Below are 26993 nucleotides of genomic sequence, written 5' to 3'. Positions count from 1 at the left end.
CCCGGCGATTCTCCTGCCGATTTGATCAAAGTGGGGCGGGGTAGGGTTTGGTGAGTGGAAGCAATGGGTAGACCCGCGCGCGTGCGCGCACACCTTTGGAGAAAAATAATCGGCAAGGGATTCACGCCGAAGTTTTTTAAATCTCCCCCCACCACCCGAACACGCGCGCGCGCATACACACACCCTCCTCCCCGTCTCCCTCCCTCTCTTTCCCTCATAACCAACCCCCCCATACACACACACACACACACACATTAGGAGACCGCCCACCGCACAACTAAGACCCCATTCGATTTAAAGAGAGACTGCATTCAGAGGCTGACATTCATTCAATAGATAGAGCGATCATAAGCAGGCTGTGTGACGGGCGTGCTCGCTCTTTCTTCCCCCGGTCTGACTACTGCCACTCGGGTGGCGTTCGTCTCTTTCGCTGGAGGGAAATAACTTAAGGATGTTAAATCAGAGAATCTTTCCGGGCATGGTTTTATTCCTGATGTTTTTCTGCCACTTCATAGAAGATCAAACAGCGCAGGGTAAGATACAATTCACATCTTTCCCTGCTGGTGTGCCTCTGTCTCTCTATCTCTGTCTGTCGCTCTACCCCTCCCGCTCCAGGGCTCTTCTTCAGCCCACCCGACGCCTCTAAAGCTCCAGTCCTAAACTCAAATAGGGCTTCCCACTGAACTCCCGGGGGCTCCCCGCTTGAAAGGAAGAAACACGCTTAGGATCGCTTTGCACGGGGGGGGGGGCGTTCTGTGAATGCGGAGGCAGGAGAGCAGGAAAATCCTGTTTGGCGGTGGATTCGCTGGACAGAGAATCCCCCTTCTCGTCAGCTTTGTCATCTTAATCACCTTCTCCATCATTAGCTCTCAAGAGCTTTTTAAAAAGCTTGCGTCGCTGCTGCCTGGCTAAACTTCCAGCATCAGCTAAGAACTTTTCCGAGTTTGGCCACCGCGGAGGTTTCATCCTGCGTGCGATTTATCCGCGTATTTACATTTCTAAAATCACTGAGCCACTTCCTTCTACGGGTGCAAAATAATCTTCGGATTATGCCTCACACTTCCGGGCGCGGGGTGGGGGGAGAGAAAAGAGAAGGAAAGAGACTAAGTTTGGAGAATTTTCTTTGTGCCCCTGCTTGTCCTCCTCCAGTCTCATGTCATTCTGGGAAGGGACTTCGGAGGGCTGCGTTTCACAGTTGCAAAGCATGTCTTGCAACCCCAATCTAGACGAGCCTTTCCAGACGAAGTAAGTCTCCCCTTCGGTTCAGTGGAACTTGCTTCCAGGTAAGCGAGTGAAAGATTGTACCCCTGAGTTTCGCTTAAAGCACAGTAAACGAAACTCGCATATTGGCAACTGAAAATAGTCTCTTCCGCCCCGATATTAGTTTGCAGGGTATATGAGGGGGATTAGTGACATTACGGCCACAATTTATTGTTGTATCTTGTCCATAATTTTATCTTTCGTGGTACATTATTGTAGCTTTAAGCAAGTAGTAATGAAAAGACCTTCCTAGCTGATAGGTCCTTTGGTACTGCTGATATTACTACGGCTGCCACTACTACTACTACCTTAAAATGGGTGGATTTGGGGCGTGAGAGCAGTGTCGGTTCTGTCTGGCATTCTGGGGTAAAGAAACAAATTCGATTCGATCTGCATTTGTTGGAGAAGTCAGACCGGTAAATCACGAAGAACTGGTCCCAACAAATTCTCCAGATTATCTCAAGGAATAGAGCGGCAGGTCAGATCAGTGTTTTTGGCTCGGTTCCCTCAGTAACAGACAGACTCAAGGTTGTTGGTGTCCGTTTGTGAGTGTGAGCGCGCGTGTGTTTGTGCTTTCTCCATAAAGTCCAAGTCAACTTGTCTAGTCTGATCCAAGTCCTTCTGTGTCATCCCATTGGTGGGTCTGCGAATCGCGGCTGGACTGCGTGTGTAGAGTTTGATCGCTCTTTCCCCCGCTGCATTCTTTTCTTTCTTTTTCTTTCCTTTCCCTTTCTCTTTTGAGGAAACAGGAGAAATTTGAAGATTTCGAAAGAGCCGTCCCTGATACTTACTTGGACCAGGCGCTCATTATTAAATCCTACACCTCGGGAGAGATGGGGGTGGGAGCAGTTGTAGTGAATTTCCCCGTAAGTTTATTGTGCAAACTTCTGTTTAATGTTGAGGTTGTTTATCGGTTGAGGTTGTTTATAAACAGAAGAGTCGGGTTGACGAGATCAGCTAATGGGAAGGAAGGCCGGTTCGTCAACCACCACCACTCTCTCGCGCACACACTTTTGATGCTCCAGATCTATTTCGAGACTCCGTCACGCGCAATTAACCCCTCCCCCCTCTGAGAGCGCCCGCAGTTGTCTACCTTCCCCGGGTGGAATAACAAGGCGTCGAACTGGTTTGATCAAGTTGTTGAAACAGTGCTTCCGTTTGATTCAGAGGAGTAGCTTCAGGTTATGAAACGGGACAAATAAAAGTAAACAGTCTAGTAAAAGTCAATGAAACCCGCACGTGTTATGTCTGGGTCACTGGTAACTGACACTGAGCTGGCTGGGTCTCCCTCCCCCCACCCCTCTCTCTCTCTTCCTGCACTAGCTGGGAATTGCTGGCTCCGGCAAGCCAGGAACGGTCGCTGCCAGGTCCTCTACAAAAACGGTCTCAGCAAGGAAGAGTGCTGCAAAACAGGGAGGCTCACCACTTCCTGGACGGAGGAGGATGTCAGCGACCACGTGCTTTTCAAATGGATGATTTTTAGCGGAGGGGCCCCCAACTGCATCCCCTGCAAAGGTGGGTGCTGCTAAGAATAATCTGATTTTTAGAAGGGCTTGTAACTTTCAAGATGAGGATAGAAAGCTGCTTCAGACTGATTGAAGCATCTCTGTTCATTAAATCTAGCAGCGCCTCTACATTGGTAACATTTCCCCAAAGATACAACAGGCAGTGGTCACAGACATTCCCTGGCTCTGCAGTTAGGAATGTAGTCTCTGTCCCTGAAGATGTCAAACTAAACTACTGAACTGCTGCCTCTCCCATAAGAAGGGGATAAGCAACATTGTTTTCAGTGCCAAGGCTTGTTCATTAAGCACACAAAACCAAGTAGAACGGATGGAAACTGTCCTTGAACATTTTTCCTCTTCACTGGGAAATGAGAAAGTGTAATCAGATAAACAGGGTTTATTAGAATGTAGGACTCTGCATTATGTCAAATTTAATTATTGGGCTTTTGCATTACCTATCTACAACAAATGGTACTGGCTCTTTCCAACAGCCTACTCTAGTGACACTGGAAGACTAGGTGATCCAAAAAACTAGGCTGATCAGAAACAGGATCAGAAGGGATTACTGCTTGGATGAGAGACCACCAGGGAATGCCAGAGCTGTAGGGTAGACTGGGAAGTAAAACAGAACAGAACAGATCCTATCCCAGAAGACAATGTATTGTCAACAAATCTTCACAGACGTGTCCATGTAGATACCAGGAATCAAACTGGAAGGCGACCTTCCTTCCATCTGATGCCCACAATTTTGCATGCAAAGAATGTATTCAACCACTTAGCCCAAATTGGAAGGTAGTTTGAGTGGAATCTTTTCTCCTTATTATAACTAAGGCTATTTAAAAGTACATGTTTTTTCCCCATGGCTCTACTGATTGGAAACCACATGACTTGACCTGCTCCCTAATTCTGGTCCAAGGTATTTTGTCCATACTCAAGTTATTCTTCAGACATCCCATTTCTCAGGCAGATTTATGTATGACTTTCCCAATCAGAATCTCTGTGCTTTTAAGTCCTGTAAAACAAGCCTTCATAACAGGATCAGCTTTCAACTGCATCAGATAGCTTGTTATAGGAACCGGGCCCCTGCCACCCAGAGGAAGGTGTAAAGAAGAATCCTTTCTCTGCATCTAAGTGCACTAGCATTTAAAACAGATTTCAGCTGAAATTAAGGCATGGAATGGTGTGTATATGAAAAGATGATGTTCTTGGTGCCAGCAGGGTAGTACGAAAGAAAGCTAAGAGGTGGTACAATGGAATGCAGTGCCCAGGTCACTTAACTTGGTGGCCCAAGTATCTTGAACAGGATTACTCTAAAAGTAAAAACTATGGATTGCAGCCAAACATTTTCACCCTCCAACCTTGAGAAATCTCTGCTCCACTGACCTTCACCATGAAGGATGTTAGAGAACAAACCCAACTCACGTCAGGGACACTGTATGAGCAGAAATGTTATTGCACTGAATGATGGGGCGGGCGGGGCGGGGGGGGGCTGATACAAAAATAAGGCAGCTTTGGTTTGCCTCTCTCTCAACTGGCATATGTGTTTCCTTAATGGGGATTAGTCACCTTGGCATATATTTATCAGTGTAAGGAAAGGCTAGCCTATTCTACCTTTCCAAAGTCTGAATTCACATACTGTGTAAAGCTGTAGTTTATGGAACAAATCAAACTTGAGTTTGTACAACATAACTTCTAAACCAGTGTTTCTCAACCTTGACATCTCTAAGATGTGTGGGCTTCAACTCCCAGAATTCCCCGTGCTGGCTTAGAGTTGCCAAGGTTGAGAAACACTGCTCTCAGCCATACCTTGCACCTCACAACAGCTGGGTTCATACAACACCCTAAAGCAAAATCAAACAAACCACATTATGTTAGTGCAATGTATGACTTGAGCCAAAGTATATTTAGAGAGGTTTTAATATTTGGCATTAGATGATACTACTGTTTTTGTATGTGAAATTGCATACTACTTCATTGCAAGTTAACAAACTAATTTTCTAGGGAGCGCTCTGTCATTATTTTGCGACTCCAGCATCACAGTAGGTAGCATTAGTGCAATATTCATAGTCTCTTGCAAGCATCCTGCTCGGAAAATAGAAGGCTTCTGTGTTTGATCTGATTTTAGAGTTTTTGCTTGAAACGGAGAGAATATTTTCTGAGTCAACAATATTCTCATGAGTTGTATGTATTTTGTGAAATTGTGGTGGGGGTTTTAGATGTTATTAGACAATGTTTTTGGATTGTGTTCTACCTGCCCAACCCTTTTCTTTCCATTCCCTTTCCATTTCCCCTTTAGAAACCTGTGAGAATGTGGACTGTGGACCTGGGAAGAAATGTAAAATGAACAAGAAGAACAAACCTCGGTGTGTCTGTGCTCCAGATTGCTCAAATATCACATGGAAGGGACCGGTGTGTGGCTTGGATGGGAAAACCTACAAGAATGAGTGTGCCCTTCTGAAAGCCAGATGTAAAGAACAACCAGAACTTGAAATCCAGTATCAGGGCAAATGCAAAAGTATGTTTACAATAATCCTGCTTTCTCAGTCATAGAGTCAGGATAGAAAGCATGTATGCAAATGCCCGTAGACCACTTACTCTGGTGAAATACCATAAGACCCAGTGGGATTACTCTGAAGGAAAACAGGTTGTGAGTTGTATTCATGTTCACAACGTAATAGCATGAGGGGATGTTCTAATATGGAGGATGGGGTGGGCAATTTTACCATAGTCTTGTCAAACTTGGTGCCCCTAGATGTGTGGACTTTAATTCCCAGAATTCTCAGTAATACCATGCTGGCTGAGGTATTCTGGGAGCTGAAGTCTGCACATCTAGAGAATGCCCAGATTGGAAAAGGCTTTACTAAGCAACCCAAAGCCATCCCTATAGAACATCTTTATATATCAGCAGCAGAAGAAGGTGATAGATCCTGAGGTGACTGACTAGGTTGTACCATAAACTTTCTGCAAGTTTTAAAAAATGAGGAAAAAAGTTAGTTAGTTTGCTCCTTGTTGAATTAGCTACCTTTTCATCTGCAGGTAGAGTTAAACTGCATCAGACCAAAGAGCTGTCTAATCCATAGAATCATAGGGTCCATAGAATCATAGGGTTGGAAGAGACCTTGGAGGTCTTCTAGTCCAACCCCTTGCCCAAGGCAGGAATCCCCATACCATCTCAGACAAATGGTTGTCCACTCTTTTCTTGAAAACCTCCAGCAATGGAGCACCCACAATTCCAGGAGGCAAGCTGTTCCACTGCTTAATAGTCCTCACTCTCAGGAAATTCCCCCTTATTTCCAGGTTGGATCTCCCTGGGGCAAGCTTCTACCAATTGCTTCTTGTCCTGCCCTCAGGTGCTATGGAGACACCATCTTCCCCATGGCAGGTCTTCAAGTATTGGAAGGCTGCTATCATGTCTCCCCTCAGTCTTCTCTTCATTAAGCTAAACATACCTAGTTCCTTTAGCTGTTCTTCATAGGATTTAGCCACCAGACCTCTTATCATCTTTGTTGCTCTTCTCTGCACTCTTTCTAGGGCCTCAACATCTTTTTTGTATTGTGGTGATCAGAACTGGATGCAGTATTCCAATTGTGGCCTCACTAGTGTGGTATAAAGCAGTACTATCACTTCCCGTGATCTTGATACTATCCTTCTGTTAGGGACTGTGTTGGCTTTTTTGGCAGCTGCAGCACACTGATGACTCATTTTTAAGTGGTGGTCCACCAGGACACCTAGATCCCTCTCATTGGCACTACTGCTGATCAAGGTATTGCCTATCTTGTACTTGTGCGTTTGATTTTTCCTGCCTAAGTGTAGAACCTTACATTTCTCACCATTGAACTTCATCTCATTGGATAGGGCCCAATGCTCAAGTCTGCCAAGATCCTTCTGAATCTTGAGCCTATCTTCTGAAGTGTTAGCTATTCCCCTCAGCTTTGTGTCATCTGCAGATTGGATGAGTACCCCTTCAGTGATGAGCACTGCTTGATGAGGCTGCTTGATTACCTTTTCCAGGATTTTCCTAGGCATTGATGTCAAGCTGATTGGTCTGTAGTTTCCTGGATCCACTTTTCCCCCCATTTTTAAAGATCCAGCATTCAGTTTCCACAGATGTCTCACGGACACCCAGTAGCAAAGACATGAAAGCAATAATAATCTCCTGATCACATTCCCAAATAACTGCCTACAATATTGGAGATAATCCATAGCCATCAAGATGGTACTTTCTGATAACCTTAGCTGCCTGATGTCTAATTCCGCCATAAAGTCATCCAAGTGGATGACTGCACTGCATCTTCTGACAGTGGACGGTTAAACAACACAGAAGAAGAAAAGCCACATGCCAAGAACACAAATCTGCAGTCTTATACCAGTTCTCAAAAAGTACAGGGACCCATTCTAATTCCTATTAAAGTTGGAAATGAATCTGTGGACTTAGTAATGCAAACTGTGGCCCTTCCAGTGAGCTATGAGTCCTTCCCATCTACTTGCAGCCTTGAAAATTTCCCCTCATGCCAGTTTTAGATTTGGAAGAGGCAGAGCTAGCCACTTATTAGCATGAGAATCCTTCCTCAGAGGTCTTCCTGGGCTTCCAGATGCTCTGGAACAGTTGGGAGCAGCTGGAGCTACAGCTTCTCATTCTTGCTGGCTAGGGAGTAGGTGAGAAGCAAGTGGAAACAGCAAAGTGGACAATGGCAAGGCCACTGTGACATTGGCAGTGGGCTTCTTCAAGGTCATGCACCTTGGCAGATGCCAAGTCGTAATGCTTTTTCTAGGATGATCATGAGGGTTACTAGATCACTGATTCCAAATCCAGGTCCTTACAATTATTAGGTCATCCATGCTGCAGCTGGAGTGTAAACTAATTGGAAATTCAGAAGGTCAGAAGGTTGTGGGTCCACTGCCTTAGCTTCATTAAAACTTTTCAGTTCTTGCTATTTGTGTCTATTCTGATGATCCAGATGCTTCTATTGTTCACATATTGTTTTCCCTTCCATTTATTTCAGAGACATGTAGGGATGTTTTATGCCCAGGCAGTTCCACATGTGTGGTTGATCAAAATAATAATGCCAACTGTGTGACATGTAATCGGATTTGCCCCGAGCCAACTTCACCTGAACAGTATCTCTGCGGGAATGATGGAATAACATATGCAAGTGCCTGTCATCTAAGGAAAGCTACTTGCCTGCTTGGAAGATCCATTGGCCTAGCCTATGAAGGAAAGTGTATCAGTAAGTACCATGGAGTAAGGGAGTTGCACAGATTACAGCTCTATTTTGCGAATGAGAGGAGATACATACCTCCCATGGAGGGAAGCTTTGCCAGCTGATCTGGAACCCTTATATTATAGCACAAACCTTGTTCAGTTTTTCCCTAGCTATTGCTCTCAAGGAACATTTTCGTTATTCTTTTCAGGCTGCCCCAGCAAACCTCAACAGAAATTCCAGGACCTTTAACTTAGCATGGCTACTAAAAGCTCTCAGACACATGACATGGCATGGCTAGATATGAATCTTTTTTGCATACCAGAATAAAGCCATATAAAACAGTTGATTGTTCTCTGTCAGAATGAAGGGGCAAATTACCTTTTATACCCTCCCTCAGCAGCTCAAACAGCTTCTTCTTCCTTGAAGCTGAATTTTTGGTGGTGGTTTATATAACTGATTTCTTTGCCCTGGGAACCAGTGGCTCTCACCTTGATTCCTAAAATTGTTGCTTAGACTGCACCTCATCTAGAGAGCATCACAACATGGAAGATGGAATGTAGGTTCCTGACCTTATGTGTCATGCATCTGAAGGTCGGGCTGGTCCAAGGGGCAAGTTGGCTTCCTTTCACTCTACATATAGGGAGTCCTCGCTTAACGACCCTAACTGGGACCAGAATTTCTGTTGCTAAGTGAAGCGGTCATTAGGCAAAGCATCACATCACTGCACCGCTTAGGAATGGCAGTTCCTGTAGTCCAAGTTGCAGTCATTAGGTGAGGACTGCACGCTTCTCCTGTCCTGCTGTGCTGGCCTCCACTTTAACTCCCCCCACCTGCCTATCCCCCCCTTCTTTGCCCTTCTGGCTGCCCTACACTGCCGCCATCACCTACCCCTACTGCCTCCCACTGGCCCCAGCTGACCTTTGCCATCTTCCTCCTGCTGCTGGAGAGGTGTGCCCAGCCGAGGCACCTGCTGGCCCTTTGCAAGGCCTCCACAATGCTGCAAAGGCCCCCCAGGGCCTCAGGGTGGCTTTGCACAGTGTCAGGGAGGCCTTGCAATGCCTTGAGGAGGCCTCACGCAGCCTCATAAAGGGCCAGCAGCTGCCTTGGCCAGGTGCGCCTCATCAGCAGTGGGAGAAAGAAGATGGCAAAGGTCAGTTGGAAGTGGGGGGGGGGGTGGCAGGCATAGGCAGCCAAAAGGTCAGAGAAGGGGGAGAATATATGTGGGTGGGGGAAGCAGCAGTTGTAAATGCAGGTGGGCTGCCAAGCGCCTGAATTTTGATCACATGACTGCATAGTCACTGCAACAGCCATAACTTTGAAGACTGGCCATAGCTACCATTTGTGTAGCACTGGCATAACTTCAAATGGTCACTGAAGGAATGGTCGTTAAGCAAGGATTACCTGTACAGAAGGTGAGCAACCCAGAATTTGAACTGTATCTCTGTACTGGCAATGGGATTGCCTCCCATTGCACCAGAAGGTAACTTAGGGCTATAGAGGAAGCTCCATAGTATAGCCGGAGGTGTCTACATTATCTGACAATTTCATCAGAATAGTGAAGTTGCAATATTGTGACACAAGATCCACCCCTTACATACATGCATGAGATGTCACAGTACACTTACCAAACAGGCAGAGCTTGCACTGTGGCATTGCAATGCTGGTTTGCTCTCTGTGCTACCTGTATAGGCATCCGTGAGTACAACTTTGTCCTCTTACAACTGCTAGAGCTGATGAACTCATGCTACCTAAGGATAGGGCCAGCTTCCAAAGGTTAAAAATAGTGGGTACACAGCAGAGCAGACCACATTACACAATTTTATCCTCCATATCTCATCATTGTGCCCAATAAAAAAAAAATCCACCTAAGGTAACTAACTCATTTGGATTAATGAAAAAGCCAGCCGTCTAACAATAAAAAAAAATGTTAATTGCTTCCCACAATTGTTTTCACTTGTTAATCTCAGGAAAAATGGGCAGGAGAGCAGGGAGTTGGACCATTCAGAGCAAGTGATTTGATCTGATAGGCAGGTGGAGAAAGGGAGGACTGACAAACAATATTGTGCAAGGATGAAGTCAAGGCAATGTATGTAAAGGTCTCACTGGAGAGCAAAGCTGGAAGAAGCCGTGTTACCAGACAGTGACAGTTTTATTATAGTCTGTGCTAGTAACCAGAAGAATGCAGAATAAAGTAACATTCTTAAGGGAAATTTCCTTTGCCCAAAGTAATATTATTTAATTGGTGCTGTTAAAAAAAATAGAGGGGATGATGATGATGATATATTTATAGAGTGCTTCCCAGTGTTCAAAATGTGGCAGTTAATAGGCGCAGTTCATCAGAGAATTATGCATGAGAATTAGGCAAGATGTGGCCCTCCAGATGTCGATGAGCTCAACTTCCAGCTTCTTCCGTAATGACTGTGCTGGTTTGGGCTGCTGGAAGTTGTGATTCAGCCACATCTGGAGGTCCATCTTCTGCCATAAATTCCATTGGTGTTATTACCTTACCAAATTGAAGAGGGTAATTTACTAAAAGCCTGTTAGTGAATGGAAGTCAGGCAAGTTTGAAATCAGAAGCTCCTTGCTTCTAGCCCAATCTCTTATTTGCACCGCTCAGGGAAGTGGAAAAGTCATACTACTTATACAGGGGTTCTTTTGTTTGGTTTGGTGCTTGGCCCACATGTTCTCCTGTAAAATATTATTTCTGGTTTAAAAATGAGGAATTAAACAGAGAAGGAGAGATTTGGACAGTGAGTTGACAGAGATCTGATTTCAACCCATTTCTATGTATGGAAAACCATTTCCATACTGTTGCCAAGTGAAGTGCCTTGATGTGTAAATTACCCAAAGTGGTATTGTCTTCTATGTACCTATCTCAGATTATAGACAGTAAATTACAAATATATCACGATTATGTTTATTTAGCAACATAGATTGATCCACTAGCATTTATCTTGAATTGGGTGACAGTCTAAAGCAGAATGCAGTCTACTCAAAACAAAATTGTTGGTGGTGTCTTAAGCAGTATTTAGGATAATATAGCTAAACTACAATTCTCAGAATCCCTTAGCATTAATTATGCTGACCAGGACTGCTGGGAAACATTGTTTAGTAACTTTTGGAAGACCACAAGATCCCCAGTCCTGAGTTGGTGGTAAAATCCATATTTCCAACTTTAAACAATACAAAATTTGAAAATTCACAACATCTTCCTCTAATATGTTTTCCCTAGTTTTGTACACCACCCAGAGTCCACTAGAGTTCAGAAGCCAATACATTTAAATAAATAATAAATAATAATAATAATATTAAGAAGATAATATTAAGGGCCTATAGTGGTAGGCAGCAGTATTGCAACTGAAACTCTCCTCACGATCCAGCGGAATCAGGTCGACTCAGCCTTCCATCCTTCCGAGGTTGGTAAAATGAGTACCCAGCTTTCTGGGGAAGGTGACGACTGGGGAAGGCAATGGCAAACCACCCCGCTCTATAGTCTGCCAAGAAAATGTTGTGAAAGCAGCGTCCCCCCAAAGGGTCAGACATGACTCGGTGCTTGCACAGGGGATCTTTCACCTTCATACAAAGCAAAGGAGATAAACTTGACAGAAATATGCAAGAACCATTACCTAGGCAAAGAGGGCTGAAGTCTTCTTTAAGTCCTGGAAATCGAGATAATACTCTGAAGCTACTGAGGGAAATGCCTCCCCAACTCACTGGGGTATAAGGAGGAGGGGAGGTAAAGCACAATAAGACTAGCAATATTGATGTCAGTCCCACTAGGTAGCCCACACCAGAAAACTGACTCCACAGGAAGACTAGAACTATATTTGATTGAGATGGGTTATAATAACAGAATCTTGCAAGTCTGATGTTTTCCCTCCCTTTCCTTACTCTGTCTATGGCCTGATAGTTCCTGATCCACATATTTTCAGCCACTCTTTAAGCCTCATCAGTCACCTTCACTGGTTTCTCCAGTGGAGAAAGTGGTTTCTCTTACCTCTTCCAGTTTTGTTCTCCTGAACTCTACCATTGTTTCACTGAGCAATATAGTTTCCAGTCTGCTGAGATGCAGCCAGACAAGTATGCCAGCATTAGACCAGGAATGACAAACACTCCCTCCCTTCTTTTGTTCTCTTATTGCTGATGATGGAGCAGCAATAAACACAAATAAATGGGTAAGAAGAAGTTGGGTAGGTGAGCAAGTCAGTTCCAGATGTTTACCCGAAAGATTGGAAATGGATCAGTCCCTGCCATGATCTCAAAGATGTATCAGGGTTGGGTTTGGAAATATTTCAGCTATTTTCCAGATATGAATGAAATAGCTTTGTTTTAAAAAATTCCAGCTCAGTGCTACTTGACTGGGGTGAGTTTTTCGCATAATTCATATCGATGCTGGTAGATAGAAATACTATGTTTCAACCAGTAATACTCAAATCAGGTTATTCATTTCATATTTATAAATCTGCATATGATTTACTTCCATATTTAATAATATCCATTTTTAATTTATGATAATGTATTTGTCAATACCCAAAATGTTTAAAGTTCTGGGTCTTTGTGAAGAGTTTTATTTTGATTGCTGTCATTTATCCTGAATTTCTATTACTTGTCTTCAGTGATGGCATTATACACTCAAAGCTTACAGGCCAGATAGAGCAGTGGTATTATTACACAATCTCTGGCTTGCTAACTAATTTAGGAATAAGGAAAAAAGTAGAAGTTGAGTTAAAATAATTCCTAATAAATAGTAAGAGGTAAACAATGATAAGAAAAAGTAGTCATTTCAAAAATTGCTAGTTTTGACTCCAAATTATTAAAATAAGGGAAAAAAATTGGCACAGCTCTTCCATAAAACATTCCATTCCACATTTGCCACATCAGAACCACTTCCTTGTTGGGGAAAAATGCTATATTATATACAAAATTATATTTTTAAAACTTGTAGGAATGCACTTCTCAGATCCAGAAGGATAGAATTTGGTCAAGAAAACTTTCCACCAAATCCAGTTGACAATTATTGAAGACCAGTCTTTGGCCTTGATTCTACTGGAATCTGTGATACTTGTGAATATTAAGACTTTGAAGACATCTTCTGACCACATGGCTTCAAAATTCAGTTCAACTAAATTCCAATGGAAACATTTTGCTAAGCAAGAATTCTTAGGAAATACACAATTACATTGATCCAAAACCATTTTTATCCCTTAAAAATAATAAATAACAGGTCATGCATATAAAAGACATCTGCAAACACTAAAATAATGATCAGACATAATCCAATGCTCTTCAAAACTGTATCAGTATCTTGAAGTGGCTTATAAATTGATAAAATAGAAAAATAATTAAATAAAATCATCTTTCCAATAAAAGATCAGAAATGTTGCATTTGGATTAATACTTGAATTCTCTAAAACAGGCTGTAGAATAGTTTACTTGTCTTCTGAATGCTATGCTGAGCCAGAAACGACATTCCACAAAGTAAGCAGTACCATCAGAAGAGTAAATGCTGCATAATTTAATATCATACCATTAATATAATTATTCCCCAGGTGTGTAATCTCCTTCTGTCACATTAAATATTAAAGTTCAGTGACAACTATTGCATATGTTCTAGAAGCTACACTCAAAGCTTTTAGGGGTCACATGAAGCCCTGGGAATTCAAAGTGAATATTCCTGAGGGCCACATCTGTGATGTGAGCATGCACACGCACAGACACAGACACAGACACAGACATAGACACATATAGACACACACACAGCCTATTTCCTCCCAGTGCCCCAATGAAGATTATTGTTCTCCTCACCATTAGAAGCAAGGAGGCAGTAAACCCCAACTGATGACTGATAATTTGGGAAGAAAATAAGCAAATAAACAAGACTCCCAGTGGTTCTGTAATCAGCAAGAAAGGCCCAGGCTATGCCATCTGTGCTCTAACATGCTTCTATGTTCCTTTGGTTTCAAGGGAACAGATTTAAACATATGCCTAACTTGCCCAATTAAATAACCAACTTTTTAAAATGCTGCATATTGATGAATTATGTCCAATATTCCAAAATGGTTATGCTTTTATAGCTACAAGTCTTAAACCATTGATTCTAGGTTAGTCCTACTAAAGTTAATAGGATGCCTTTATAGACTGATTTTTTAAAAAGGCTAATCTGTCCATTTACTGCAATTTTTCATTCTTGTTTTGAATTCAAACTCAACCGAAGTATTATATTTGTGGCAACTCATCTATTCTTGCATTTGTGATTGTTGCATCAAATGGTATTCTCAGAAAGAGAAAAAATATATAAACTGAGAGTCCCAAAGGCCTTGATACGTGAAGTACAGCTTGTGAGATTTCAATGCAATGAGATAAGCTCAATAGCCATTCACCAGATTGTTCATAACACAATCTTTCTTAACACTTCAGTGGCATATAAAATCCTGATCTCTCTTACCTGATCCCCTTTTACATGACAGGTACAGAAACTCTTCCAGATGTTATAAATGGCTTCTTATATAATGTGATACCTGCTAACATGTCATCCATTTCTTTGGATCCTCTAATCCCTTGAAGGCCTTGGATGGCCATTTCCAGAAATCCCAGTGTCTATGGCTCCCAGGATTTTGGAGAGTTGCTGTCTAGACATAAGTGGAAGGCACCAGACTGGGAAGGCAGATCTAGACTGAAGCCAGTACATCTAGGACATCTGATCTTTGATAAAAATAGGCCATTTAACAGTCCATTTTCCCAAGAAAAAGAAGCAAAGCATTTCTTCCCCATTCGCCCCACCACATGCCTTTCACTTAAAAATTCTGTTCTGTTATGTGGTGCACTGACATCCAAGATCAAGTACAGAATTCCTGACCCCAGCAGTCACTACACTATGCAATGCAGGGAGCTCTCCTTCTGAGTAGCACTATTAGAAGAGCAATATTACATGGGGAATCATGTAGACTAAATTCTAAATGTCTACTCAAACATAACTCTTACTGTGTTCAGTGACAATGGCTTAGGTGACAAATGCTGAAGAATGGGAAAATAAAAAGGTCAGCTCCCTATCTCCTATGACCTTTCTTAGGTCAGAGAGTAAAACTGAAGTCATGTGCCATGTGAATGCCATTTTTTAAAGTATTTCCATGCACAAGTGTTGTGCTATTGCAGCTAAATGTCAGCCCTTCACGCTAAAGTAATTTTGGAGAATCAAGAAATGTTAAGTTCCAAGCTTGCTATAGCCTAATCTACCTACCTACCTACCTCTCTACCTCTCTCTCTCTCATTCTCTTTCACACACACACACACACACACACACACCAAAGCAAAGAGAGAATCAGGAGAGAATAGGCAAGCTATTTCAACTTTTAGGAGCATTCCTGCCATTAGATTCACTGAATCTGGGTTCTCTGAGCAGGAAGCTTTTTGTGTGCATATATTAGGAAAACACAATACATTGTTTGCTATCAATTTATTATGATTGATAAGAATAAAGCGCAACCCTTCCATCCATCCATTCTTCCATCCCTCCACCTTGAGAACTCTGATGTCAACACCTCTGAGAAATATATGTTTCATTATTATTGCCACTAGGACAGAAATAAAGGAGCAGACTTCTAAAGATCTCCCCTGTGCTTTCCAGCCATTTTTTAAAAGAATTCTCTCCAACTGAAATTAAAAGGAAGATATATTTACATTAACTCCAAGCCAGGATACATTACATGTCCACTTTGGCAAATGTTTGAGGCTAAGATGACTTTGCTGTAATGAATACCCAGCCCTGTGCAGCAAAGCCTCAACCCAGGCAACCTTCCTTTTGTTCCTATTTAAAGCTGGATTTTCCAAGATTTGACTTTCCAGTGTTGAAAAGACTCAGCCTTTGGGGCTAATGAGCAGTAGGAGAGGATTCTCAGCATTTTATTTCCCATTCTGAAATCAGAGGTCTCTCTCCAACTTCAGGGTGGGAAATATGTTGAATTATATGGTTCTTGGGAAACCCATCCAATTGCTTTTGGATGGTAGTCTTAGTCCAGGGTTTCTCAACCAGGGTTCCATGGAACCCTAAGGTTCCGTGAGAGGTCACTAGGGGTTCCCTGGGAGATTACAATTTATTTAAAAAATTATTTCAAATTGAGGCAACTTCACATTAATGAGGTAAGTTTCATTCTTTATTTTTAGTTTAAGAACACTGTTAATGCATATGTACAGGCTACACATGAAACAAATATAATAATTTTGTGGCCTATATTTGAGCCTAAATGTGCAGGGAGTCCCCAGTGCCTGAAAAATATTTCAAGGGTTCCTCCAGGGTCAAAGGTTGAGAAAGGCTGTCTTAGTCATACTCACTTAAGTCCCACTAATTCTACTGATCCTACACCAAGCATGACTAGGACTGAATCCAGATAATACTATTTGTGCTAGCAGGGAGTAGGAAGAGGTGTTTGTAGTATTTCCTGCTATACCTAGTACATAACTAGTCTTAGGTACTATGCACCTTGTCTAGAAGGCTGGGCACCATTTCTGCAACACTTTCAAGTGTTGTCCACTGAGCTTGCAGTCATGGTATCTTTGCCTTTCAGCTGAAGAACCAACCACCTTCCCAAGCAGCTTTTCCTAGTAGCACCCATGACTTTAACCTCTACCCCAACACCTGGTGGTAATTCAAATTCTCCACCTTTGACCTCACTAACTCTTCTGGGGGAGGTCACTACCCCACAACATATTTGAGAGCACTGTTTTCCGTTTGCTCTTTTAACCCTTATCTCTTCCCTTTTTCCTTTTAATGGAAACCCTTTCTAGAGGCCAAATCTTGTGAAGACATCCAATGCAGCCCTGGCAAGAAATGCTTGTGGGATTTCAAAGTGGGCAGAGGACGGTGCGCCCTTTGTGATGAGCTATGTCCAGAAAGCAAATCAGACGAAGCTGTCTGTGCCAGTGATAACACCACTTATCCAAGTGAGTGTGCCATGAAGGAAGCAGCCTGTTCCCTGGGTGTGCTATTGGAAGTAAAACACCCAGGATCTTGCAACTGTAAGTGAGATTTTTAACCTTGCAGGAACTTTAATCTTCTGAAGGCAAACAAACAGAAATCCTTAGGATAGGTGAGGATGGAAACCTTTATTAAACAGGAAAGAAAACTATGCAGAAGTGAGATCTTATATAGAAAGATGTACAGTATGTGTTATGCAGAAGTCTTGTGCCTGATGAGAAGCGACAGCAAATGTTTGGGGGTCCTTTCTCTTTTTAAGGAAGGGTCTATTTACCATCAGAAAGTTGCCTTAAATGCATCTTCCTAGCTGTTTCTTGCCTTCCGTTAATACTGTTTGCTTGAGTGTGCTTTGCTGCCTGCTATATTAACACTTGGCTACAACCTAATTGCTCCCTCACCTCAACCCTCCCCAAACTAGCTTAACCCTTAACCATGTGGGCTGCTGTCCGCTCACAGTGGCCTCTGAATGAAGGACTCAACAGTGGTTTAAAAACCTAGAACACAAGAGCACTTTTTATCTAATTTCAGGAATCTGCCAAATAAACCTGAGCCATTGAGTCTTCAGAACTTGCTGCAGTTATGACTTCATAGATTATGTAACACACACCTTACACATACATGCAAAAAAAAAAAAAAAACCCACAACCAACTTTATTGCATAACTACAGGTGCCAAAGTGCATCTCACTGCAATCTACGGTTTAAAAAAAAATGCCACATCCTATTTTGGCTATGCAGGGGGCTTTGAACACATGCACAGACCTGCTTCTGCGCTTTGTCATCCGTATCTAAACAAGAGCTCCCCTGTATTCTCCTATCTAGCCATCAATGAAGATCCTGAGGAAGAGGATGAAGATGATGACCAGGACTACAGCTTTCCTATATCTTCCATTCTAGAGTGGTAAAATGTCCATCACTTTTGGAACAGCCATTGGGCAAGAATTACAATGTCCATACTGTACATAAGTGTATGCTTATTTATTTGGGGAAGAAAGAAGTATACATATAGTTGAATCTTGTAGACATTTATTTATACTGTGTCATGTTTTATAATTTATACATTAAAGAAGTCTGATTGACTGTACACCTTTTTTTTTCAAAGAAATGTAATCGTTATGGGATGAGCTGTGTTATTTATTGTGAGGTCTCTTGCTTGTAAAGTAAAGCTTTTTTTTTTCTTGTAAACTATAAATCCATTCCTTAGAGCTTAACCCCTGTCCCCAATTACAATTTTCAGCTCCTTATTTCTGCCAATGTTAACTCTTTTCCATTTTAACAAAACTATGCATGTCAGTTTCGGTTACATTTTTATTTATTGTGTTTCCTTCTTGCCAATTCTGTACATAAATCCATGTTCCCTTGGATATTTGTTTACAAGGAATCTTGACTGACCAAAAGGCGCTGTAAACTGACTTAAGTATATATTTGGTGTGGAATGAGGGAAATCTTTAACAAACCCTCTTTCCCTGGTTATGTTCTCTGATTGTATCATGTACTAATGGGATTTCAAAGTCCTGAACATTTATATTGTAGTATGAGAATCCAAACCCAAAGATCGGATTATGAAGGTTTTTTTTTTAGTTGCTATGTGGCTAAATGTAAAGAAAGCATTATTTTTTTTTTAAGAAAAAGAAGAAAAATGAAAATACATTGTCATGAGCGTCAATGTTTTATTAGGTCTGTCCTCGCAGATGGTCCTGCGGTTCCATTTTTTAAACATTCTTTCTGTTTCACATTCAAAATGTTAACAGAATATTATATCAAAGCTTTATCAGTTCAAGTTTCTTGCTTTTCATAATACTTTCTTTTTCTGAGGCAATTTTATATTTTCAAACATGACGAGTTAAATATAAATTCATTTAAATATATAGTTTTGTACTTTTCTACCATGTAAATGTGCAATGTATATAAAAGTTATAATGTGTATTTGTAAATAAATTATGAGTGAAAAAAATAAAAAATGGATATCCTTTCCCCCAAACCTGTATACATTGATTTCAATTATTGGTTGTTTAAGATGATTGCCAAGAATTGGTTTTTAAAGGTGGGGAGGGTTATTAACAGAAGAGCATATATAGTATTTGTAAAAAGTTATTTCATATTTCAGGGTTTGTTCTAAAGGCCCACAATATCCTGTAGTATTGCCAAATGGACCCAGTTAATGTCTAAGTTGAACATAACTTTTCTTTGGGTGTAAAAATCCAAAGTGAATGCTGGACAGGTACCAGCAGAGTTAGTCTAGACCACACTGGCAAATGTTCACATTCCAGGTGACTTTTGGTGACTAAGCAGGAATATTTATATGATGCTACTGTCAAACAAACAGGGACGCGGTGGCGCTGCGGGTTAAACCGCTGAGCTGTCGATCGGAAGGTCGGCGGTTCGAAACCACGCGGCGGGGTGAGCTCCCGTTGTTAATCCCAGCTCCTGCTCACCTAGCAGTTCGAAAACATGCAAATGTGAGTAGATCAATAGGTACCGCTTCGGCGGGAAGGTAACGGCGTTCCGAGTCGTCATGCTGGCCACATGACCCGGAAGTGTCTATGACAACGCCGGCTCCAAGGCTTAGAAACGGAGATGAGCACCGCCCCCTAGAGTCGGACTCGACTGGACTTTACGTCAAGGGAAACCTTTACCTTTACCTTTACTGTCAAACAAAGAAGGAAAGGAAGACTTTATATGCTGGAAAACTATGTTTGTAATTAATAGTTGTCTGGGGATGTGGTAAAAAAAGTATAGGCCCAATCATTTTTATGTATCCTCATTACTCAACGTTGATTAGAGGAAAATTCTGCCCTATGGCATTGTAAATATTTCATTTTAATGTAAAGATATTTTTTAGAGTCTAGAGGAATTTATTTAGCCCAATTTATTTTTCTTCCAATATCTCATATTGAGACTAGTAAGAATGAATATACTATAGTGTTTGGGATGTTGAATTAGGACTAGGAAAATCAAGGTTCAAAATCCAAATCTCACAGGGATGTTGTAAGGATACAATGAATCAAAGATGACAGAATTATGTATATTGCCCTATGTTTCTTACAGGAGGGTAAATACTGTATATAAATACAATAAATCAACATTGTAATATTAGTATTATTTGTGTCTCCTTATATCTTTAAAATTTCACTGCAGTTTTAAACCTCCTTCAAAGACGTTAGGGACTGATCTCTGTTTTATAAAATCATGAGGTATTCTATAGCCATGTATTTTGCCTGCATAACAATTAAATTTTTCTCTGATAAACATTGAAATCTTGAAATTTTAATCAGACATTTAAGCCTTCTTTTTGAGGAATTGCCCTTGTAAATTTCTTACACATAGCAATTCTATGAAAACTTAAAATAATAATTTAATTTCATTGTTCTTGATGGCCCACAGCTGAATGTATGAACTAATATTACTGAAAAGCACTCTGCTTGAGATAATACTAAATGTTTATATCTTATATTTAATCTAAGATATCCCATTCAAATGCATAAGCCATCATACATCTTAACAATAATTAAATACATCTGACTATATAAATTAGTTCATTCAATTTGTCCCATCTTTTTTCTAACGTGGTTTCAACCAATTATTTTACAAATATAGATTTCAGTAAGAAACATAATGTGGTGCATAATTAAGAAACATAGGAACGGTCCTGCTGAATCATAGTAAGGGTCCATCTAATCCAGCTTTCTATCTTCCAGCTACAACCAATTGAATATCTCTAGGAAGTCCATACAGAAAGATCTAAAGTCATTATTTTTTTTCCACTACTGTTCTCCAGGAACTGATATTCATAGGCAAAGTCTCTGAAATCTGAAGAATGCATATAGCCAGTTCCATATAGCCTTTTTCAAAGCATCTAAGCTTATGATAATCACTACTTCCCATACAGAATTCCTCATGTGTGATATAATACATGATTTTTCCAGGTTCTTTCTTCCTATTAGATTAATTCAGAGATGGGCTACCTATGGTTGGCCCATCTAGGGCAGCAACTGGGGCGGGGGGCAACCAGGGCACATGCCCCGGGTGCCGTGCTGGGGGGAGTGCCAAAATAGGCGTGGAATCCATGTTTGCCCCGGGTGACACAGTCCCTAGTTGCGGCCCTGTGCCCATCCTTTTGCAGTTCCAAGAGTTCCTCAAGAACTCACGGACACCATTTTTAATTGGATTACCATTTAATTTCTTACCATTTCTCCCTTGCTATCAGGGTGCTTGAGAGGGGGTGGTGTTTTTTAGCACATTTTCTTTTTTTAGAGATAGTGAAGGATGCTACTGGCAGTGTCTTTTTCAGATCAGTCTGCACCCATCACTGGCTATTCACACGTCTGAAAAAAGCCTCATGGGAAGAACTCCCTCATGATGTCCTCCTTTAGTATTTAAGTGTAGCATGGAAAGCCAGGAAGGATGCAGACAGCTGAAGACAGGATGGTCCAAAGAAAGTCAAGATATATGTATGCACCTCTTGGCCACCTGGTAACTAAAAACAATGCAAGACCTTCACACTCCAGGAAATTCTCTTTCATCAAATTACATGAGGATGGATAGGCAAAAATGCAGGATAATGATCTAGGTTGAATGTATGCTAGTGTAGATTCTACAAGCTATAGACCAAAGTTAAAGCCTACCCTCACTGAATGATCTCCCTCTCTCTCTCTCTCTCTCTCTCTCTCTCTCTCTCTCTCTCTCTCTCTCTCTCTCTATCTTTATCTCTTTCTCAATCTCTCTCTCTCTACCCTATATTACTTGATTGTGGTGTGGTTACAAAGAAAAGAATCAATTCTGCATGCTGCTCTGACTTCCTTAGACTAAAGAAGGAAAAATAAACACACTAAGGATTTAAACTATTAAGAAAATTAAGCCTTTGGCTCCAAGGGTCTTTTCTCCAGGGTCTTTGCTCACCAAGAGATGCTCTGTTGCAGACTTCTCCAAACTTATGCCCCTTAATGTGATGAATTACAACTCCCTGAATCCCAAATGTATTGGACTACATATGACCATGTTGAGTGGCCATTTGGGGAGTTATAATTCAACACTTCTGGAGCGTATCAAGTCACGAAAACTGTTTGATTCTTTTCCCAGAAAGGATAGAGGGGAAGATGAGGGTGCAACGTATTTGTTAGATTCTTTGCAGACACAATAATTTATATTTGCTCTGGTTAGATGCTATCGGGACCAAGTCTAGCAAGATGACCAGGGCACCATCTTACAATGTGATCTGGGTTCCATTTAACCTTATGAAGTGTGAAGAAGTAGGCAGGGTTTTCTGCAGTATGAGCTCTGCCACTTATGGGCTGAACCCATGCCCCATCTGAGTCCTTTAGGCAACAAGGATATATGTGGATGGATTCAGATGACCAATGCTTCTTTGAGAAAGAGGATTGCCAACTGCCTTAAAGGAGGCAAAGGTATGCCCTCTTCTGGCAGCTGCCACAAAGGTACAGTCTCTCAATCCAGCTCCTATATATAACTTCTGCCTATCTCCAATCTTCTACTTTGGGGAAATATTTTGGACAAGGCTATGGGGCATCAGAGGATCCTAGATGAAGCAGATTATTTAGATCCCTTCCAGTCAAGATACAGGTCTGGGACCAAAACTGAACTGGTTGCTCTGGTGGATTATCTTTGTTGGGACCTGAAAGGAGGGAATATGCCCCTTTTGGTCTTGTTAGACCTCTCAGCAGTATTCATTACCATTGACCATAGTGTCCCTCTGGACTGTCTATAAAGTCTGGGGAATAAAAGTACTCTTTTACAGTGGTTCTGCTCCTTCCTGGCTGTGCAATTCCAGTCATTCTCATGGGAGAAGAGAAGTTGACCCCATGATGACCAGGACTTTGCTCCCTCCCCTATGTTATTTAACATATACATGAAACTTCTGAGAGAGGTCATTTATGCCTCCACCATATCACCTTTCCAAGACCAGCTGGAGATGTAATGGAGGTTATTACCTGCAGGCTATGATGGACTGAATGGAATGAAACAGGTTAAATTGAACTTCAGGGAGTTGGAGTTGTTCCTATGAGATCATTAGAGCTCTTCTTTGGTTCCAGTGATGGCTCAAGATGAGGTTGTGCTTCCTCTGAAAGAGCAGCTCCTTGCTGGATGTTCTCTTGGACTCATGGACCCTGCTATTTGATCCCATTTCTCCCAGGTTCCATAATGAATGCACTGATGCCTCACATAAGAGATAAAGCTAAAGTGTTATCTGGTCCTTATCTGCCATGTTTTGAAAATCTTCTTTTTTCCCCTTAGTCTGTAAAAAATGCCCTTAAATCAAGTTGGATAATTTGATGGATTTTGTTTTATATTCTTTAACTATTATAAATTGCCTTGAATCTATGGAGTAAGCAGCAAACAACCATACATAATAAATTTCACACAAGTGTGTGTGTATATTCTAAAAGTCTGTAGAGTAGAAAAAGCTAACAATTAACATTAATGGCAATTAATGTATTAGTTTTTGCTTCATTTATTCACTCACCCTATTAATCTACCATTACCATCAACAGGAGGCTCTTTCAGCTTCTGCTGCTTGGCAGATGGAACATTGGGATACAAGCTCTGCCCTTTTCAACGTCCAAGCAATGTTGGCACATGAACACAAGAGGTGGGGCTGCATCATGACGCTATATCTGTGCTCTTGCTGATTTTGACCCCACCTGCATGGACACCACTGAAATGAAACACTATCAAATAATGCTTCTATACCTTCATCCCACCCAAGAATATCTGACATCAATTCTGGCAAAAATTGATGTGGTTGTCTATTGGCCACTGATCTGAGATTGAATAGTATATACTGTATCTGTCCTAACAAGCAGGAACTACGCCAAGACGAGGAATAGGTCTCCATTGTTTTATTACTGCTACAGTAGACAGAAAATCCTAACAAACTGAAGAAACGTGAGAAAACCCATACAGATAAACCCCAAAAGTCAAGGTGGGTCTGTTCTGTGTCTCTTTGAATGACAGCTCAAATTCTCGCTACTACGCATGCATTTTCCCCCCTGGATAGGGGCCCCCTCCTGCTCACCATCAGTGCTCATGACAGTATCACTCTTGTAATCAATCAGGTGTGAAGGTTAGGAGGGGGGCTCTTTATCACTAATATGGACTAAGTGTATAATACAGAGGTACAGTCTTTCAGTTGGTGCTGCTCATATTTCTTTGAAAGAGGGCAGGATGGGGATGTAAAGTGGATAGAGTCATTTCAATGCACAAGTGGGATCATGGTTCTCTAATTTATTTGAAGTTATGGAATTTGTTTGCTTTTTAACCCTATTGTAGAATTTTACTCTATTTCTGTATTTTCTGTCTTAGTGGGAATGACGCTACTCATTTTCAGCAATCATGCCACTGAAATTCAGCAGTATGGTCAGACAGGACCTGGGGAGAAGCAAAAAGCCGTTTGGGGAGCCTCTTCAGTAATATTTGAAGACAGCTATATAATTCAACATGATAAATTACAATTTGAATTCACAGTTATCAGATTCATTCTTTCAAACCCAATGGGTTGACTAATAAAGTAGAGTAACCTTGAAAATCTGACTCATGAAACTTCAATTGATATACACATTTTCTGGGAAATGAGAAAGTGAAATAGGATCCATTAGTTATCTCTTCCTCCACAGTGACATGTACTTATATTTCATACAGCTACAACCAAAAACAAAGCATTCCATAATCAGGGTAGCAGCTAAATTATATAGTAATTGGTAGGTGAAGTTGTGGGGTTTGGAATGGTTGAGCCCCCTTATGAGATCAAGTCTGCCACATGTTTAAAGAGATACCGCTCTGTTTCAGAAATGCAAGGAATGTGTGAGACACTTATTCCTATGGGAGACTAACTGAATGCATAAACAAGGCAGATTAAAGGAGGTAACAAAGCTGCAGATGAATTTAATATGAGGTGTCCATGCTAAAATGCATAAATGTGTTAACCTGCCAACTGTTCCATGTTGCATCCATATTCATACAGTAATTACATGAATCTTGCAGGGAAAACTAAAGACAGTTTTAGTTTAGATGCATTTTTTAAATATGTTGTTATGATATAAGCTTCTGTATCAACAAAAATCACTGTATGGTGCTTAAAGATATTTATATGAATATTGAAATAGGTAGCATGAAATATACCAACATGAAAGTTCCTTGGCTGAGAATTCCTAGCACTACCAAATAACATTGTGCAGCTATTCCATCTGGACTTTTTTTCTGGTAATAACAACAAAGGCAGAAAAAGTCATGATAAAAAATAGGAGGATTAAAAATAAAAAATAAAATCCTTGATGATAAAAATCCTAAGAAACTTGTGGCACCTTACACATTAAAATCCAGACACCATAAGACACTTGGCCCAAGCCAATGAATGCAATATCCAAAGCCATAATAAAAAAGATTACATATTTTAAAATTCACTATATAGTCTGTGCAAACAAGCTGAGCTTTGCCCTAATGACACCTTTTGCATCATGCAGACAACGTACTTCTTGTTGAGGCGAGGAGGAAATGCAATTCTCTTCAAGGTGCTTTGTGTTATTGAAGCCCCATCAAGCAGTTACCCTAGATGGGTAGGGCGGAGAGACCACGCCTGGCCAAAGACACCCACTGAGCGTCCACGGCTGCGCCTGCACAGCATCTGAAATTCTGTTCTCTCTAAACCTAGTCTAACACCATAATCATAATCTCCTAACATTTTATACCAGTATCTATCGTTTTTATTCAATATTTTGGATATAACATGTTTTATAATATTTCATTTAGGGGTATGTGCATAATGAGTTTTAAAGAAACATTTCATGTATATTATACATGATATACTATTTTTATACATTTTGTGCATAGTATTTTTTTTTTTGTCCTAGTTTTGAGTATTGCATTCATATATAATTTAAGGTAAACAGAATCTCTTTCCTTGGACGTAGATATAAAAACTGTGAGTTAGGCTTTAGTGCAGGAAGTCACTGTGTTGTTCTTCACTGTAGAATGTCTAGCTCTAAAATCTCTTTTACCTCGACACACCTCATGATGTGACTACACGTGCCATAAACTAACATTAACTTTTCTTCTCCAACCTGGTAGACTTCAGGTATGTTGGAATATGACTCCCAACTGTTATAAGGATGCATCTGGAACACTCCAGGTTGAGGAACTTTGATTTGGGCAACTTATATACAAGAAATGGAGAATGGAGAAATATGTTGCTTTGAAATGGCCAGGTGAATGTTGCATATGTATGTGCAACATTGTTCATATAGAGGAAACAATAAACAGACTTTAGAACAGAGTTCCCCAAAGTGGTCAGTATTAACCCCCAAGGATCGATGGGACTATCCATTATTGTTAGTAGTAGTAGTAGAAGAAGTTATTAAAGTAGTTAAAGTAGTATTTATTAAATTATTTTCATATAGTAAATGTGTGTGGTAGATGAACTCAAACTTCATGAAGGGGTCAGTAAGCTGAAGAGTTTTTGGCCTCTTGCTTTAGAAGGATCATTTACATGACTATCGAGATTTTGCCACTGTAATAAACATATCTACCTTAAGCACTAGTAATGCTTCTTTCTATATCTGTTGCAGTTAACTGGAATACTTTGGGCAAGATTTGGCCCAGCCTAAGCTGGCCCTTTCTGTTTGAGCCAGATTTATAACCGAGAGGATTTCGGTGGTTTTGTTGTGCTTTCCTTGAATTAATGGAAAAATTACCCATGTTCTGATATACCACCACCACCTCTACCCCAAAGTTCTGAATTAATATGAAGTTAGTTTGGGATTGCTTACTCATCTGTGAGGCAAATTGAAATAAGTTATATACAAAACCTAGCCTTAAAAAGAATTGTCTAATGCCTTTTAGTTAATATTAAATATTTAAATTTATATTTATATAAAACTAGGTTTTGTGTTCCTACTTTTAGATCATTAATTCTGGCTGATCCTTGATGCTATAGATATGCCAAGTATTTTGAGATCAGGGAACAAGAAGAAAAAACGGAGTGTGGTTTAAGTGTGTTTTTACTTATTTTATATGACTAATGTTCACACTGGCAGTCCTGGGA

At 40.9% G+C, this 26993-nt stretch overlaps 1 protein-coding gene across 3 annotated transcripts; it reads left to right on the top strand.

Annotated features, from left to right (window-relative positions):
* Positions 1–272: 272 nt before the first annotated feature.
* On the top strand, positions 273–18982 carry FST (follistatin). Of its 3 annotated transcripts, none has more exons than XM_063295670.1 (6): positions 273–533; positions 2584–2775; positions 5062–5280; positions 7769–7993; positions 16751–16906; positions 17762–18982. In XM_063295670.1, exons 1-6 carry the CDS (start codon positions 452–454, stop codon positions 17842–17844), a joined length of 957 nt encoding a protein of 318 aa, XP_063151740.1. In that variant the 5' UTR covers positions 273–451; the 3' UTR covers positions 17845–18982. The 3 variants fall into 3 exon arrangements, with proteins under 3 accessions (XP_063151740.1, XP_063151741.1, XP_063151739.1); XM_063295671.1 differs by lacking the exon at positions 17762–18982 and adding an exon at positions 17469–17755 and having other exon boundaries at positions 16751–16981; XM_063295669.1 differs by having other exon boundaries at positions 276–533; positions 16751–16981; positions 17762–18980.
* The last annotated feature ends 8011 nt before the right edge of the window (positions 18983–26993 follow it).

Source organism: Candoia aspera, chromosome 2 (genome assembly GCF_035149785.1).
Source record: "Candoia aspera isolate rCanAsp1 chromosome 2, rCanAsp1.hap2, whole genome shotgun sequence".
Taxonomy (NCBI): Eukaryota; Metazoa; Chordata; class Lepidosauria; order Squamata; family Boidae; genus Candoia; species Candoia aspera.
Note: the sequence above shows the minus strand (reverse complement) of the source record. Positions and strands in the feature narration are given on the sequence as shown.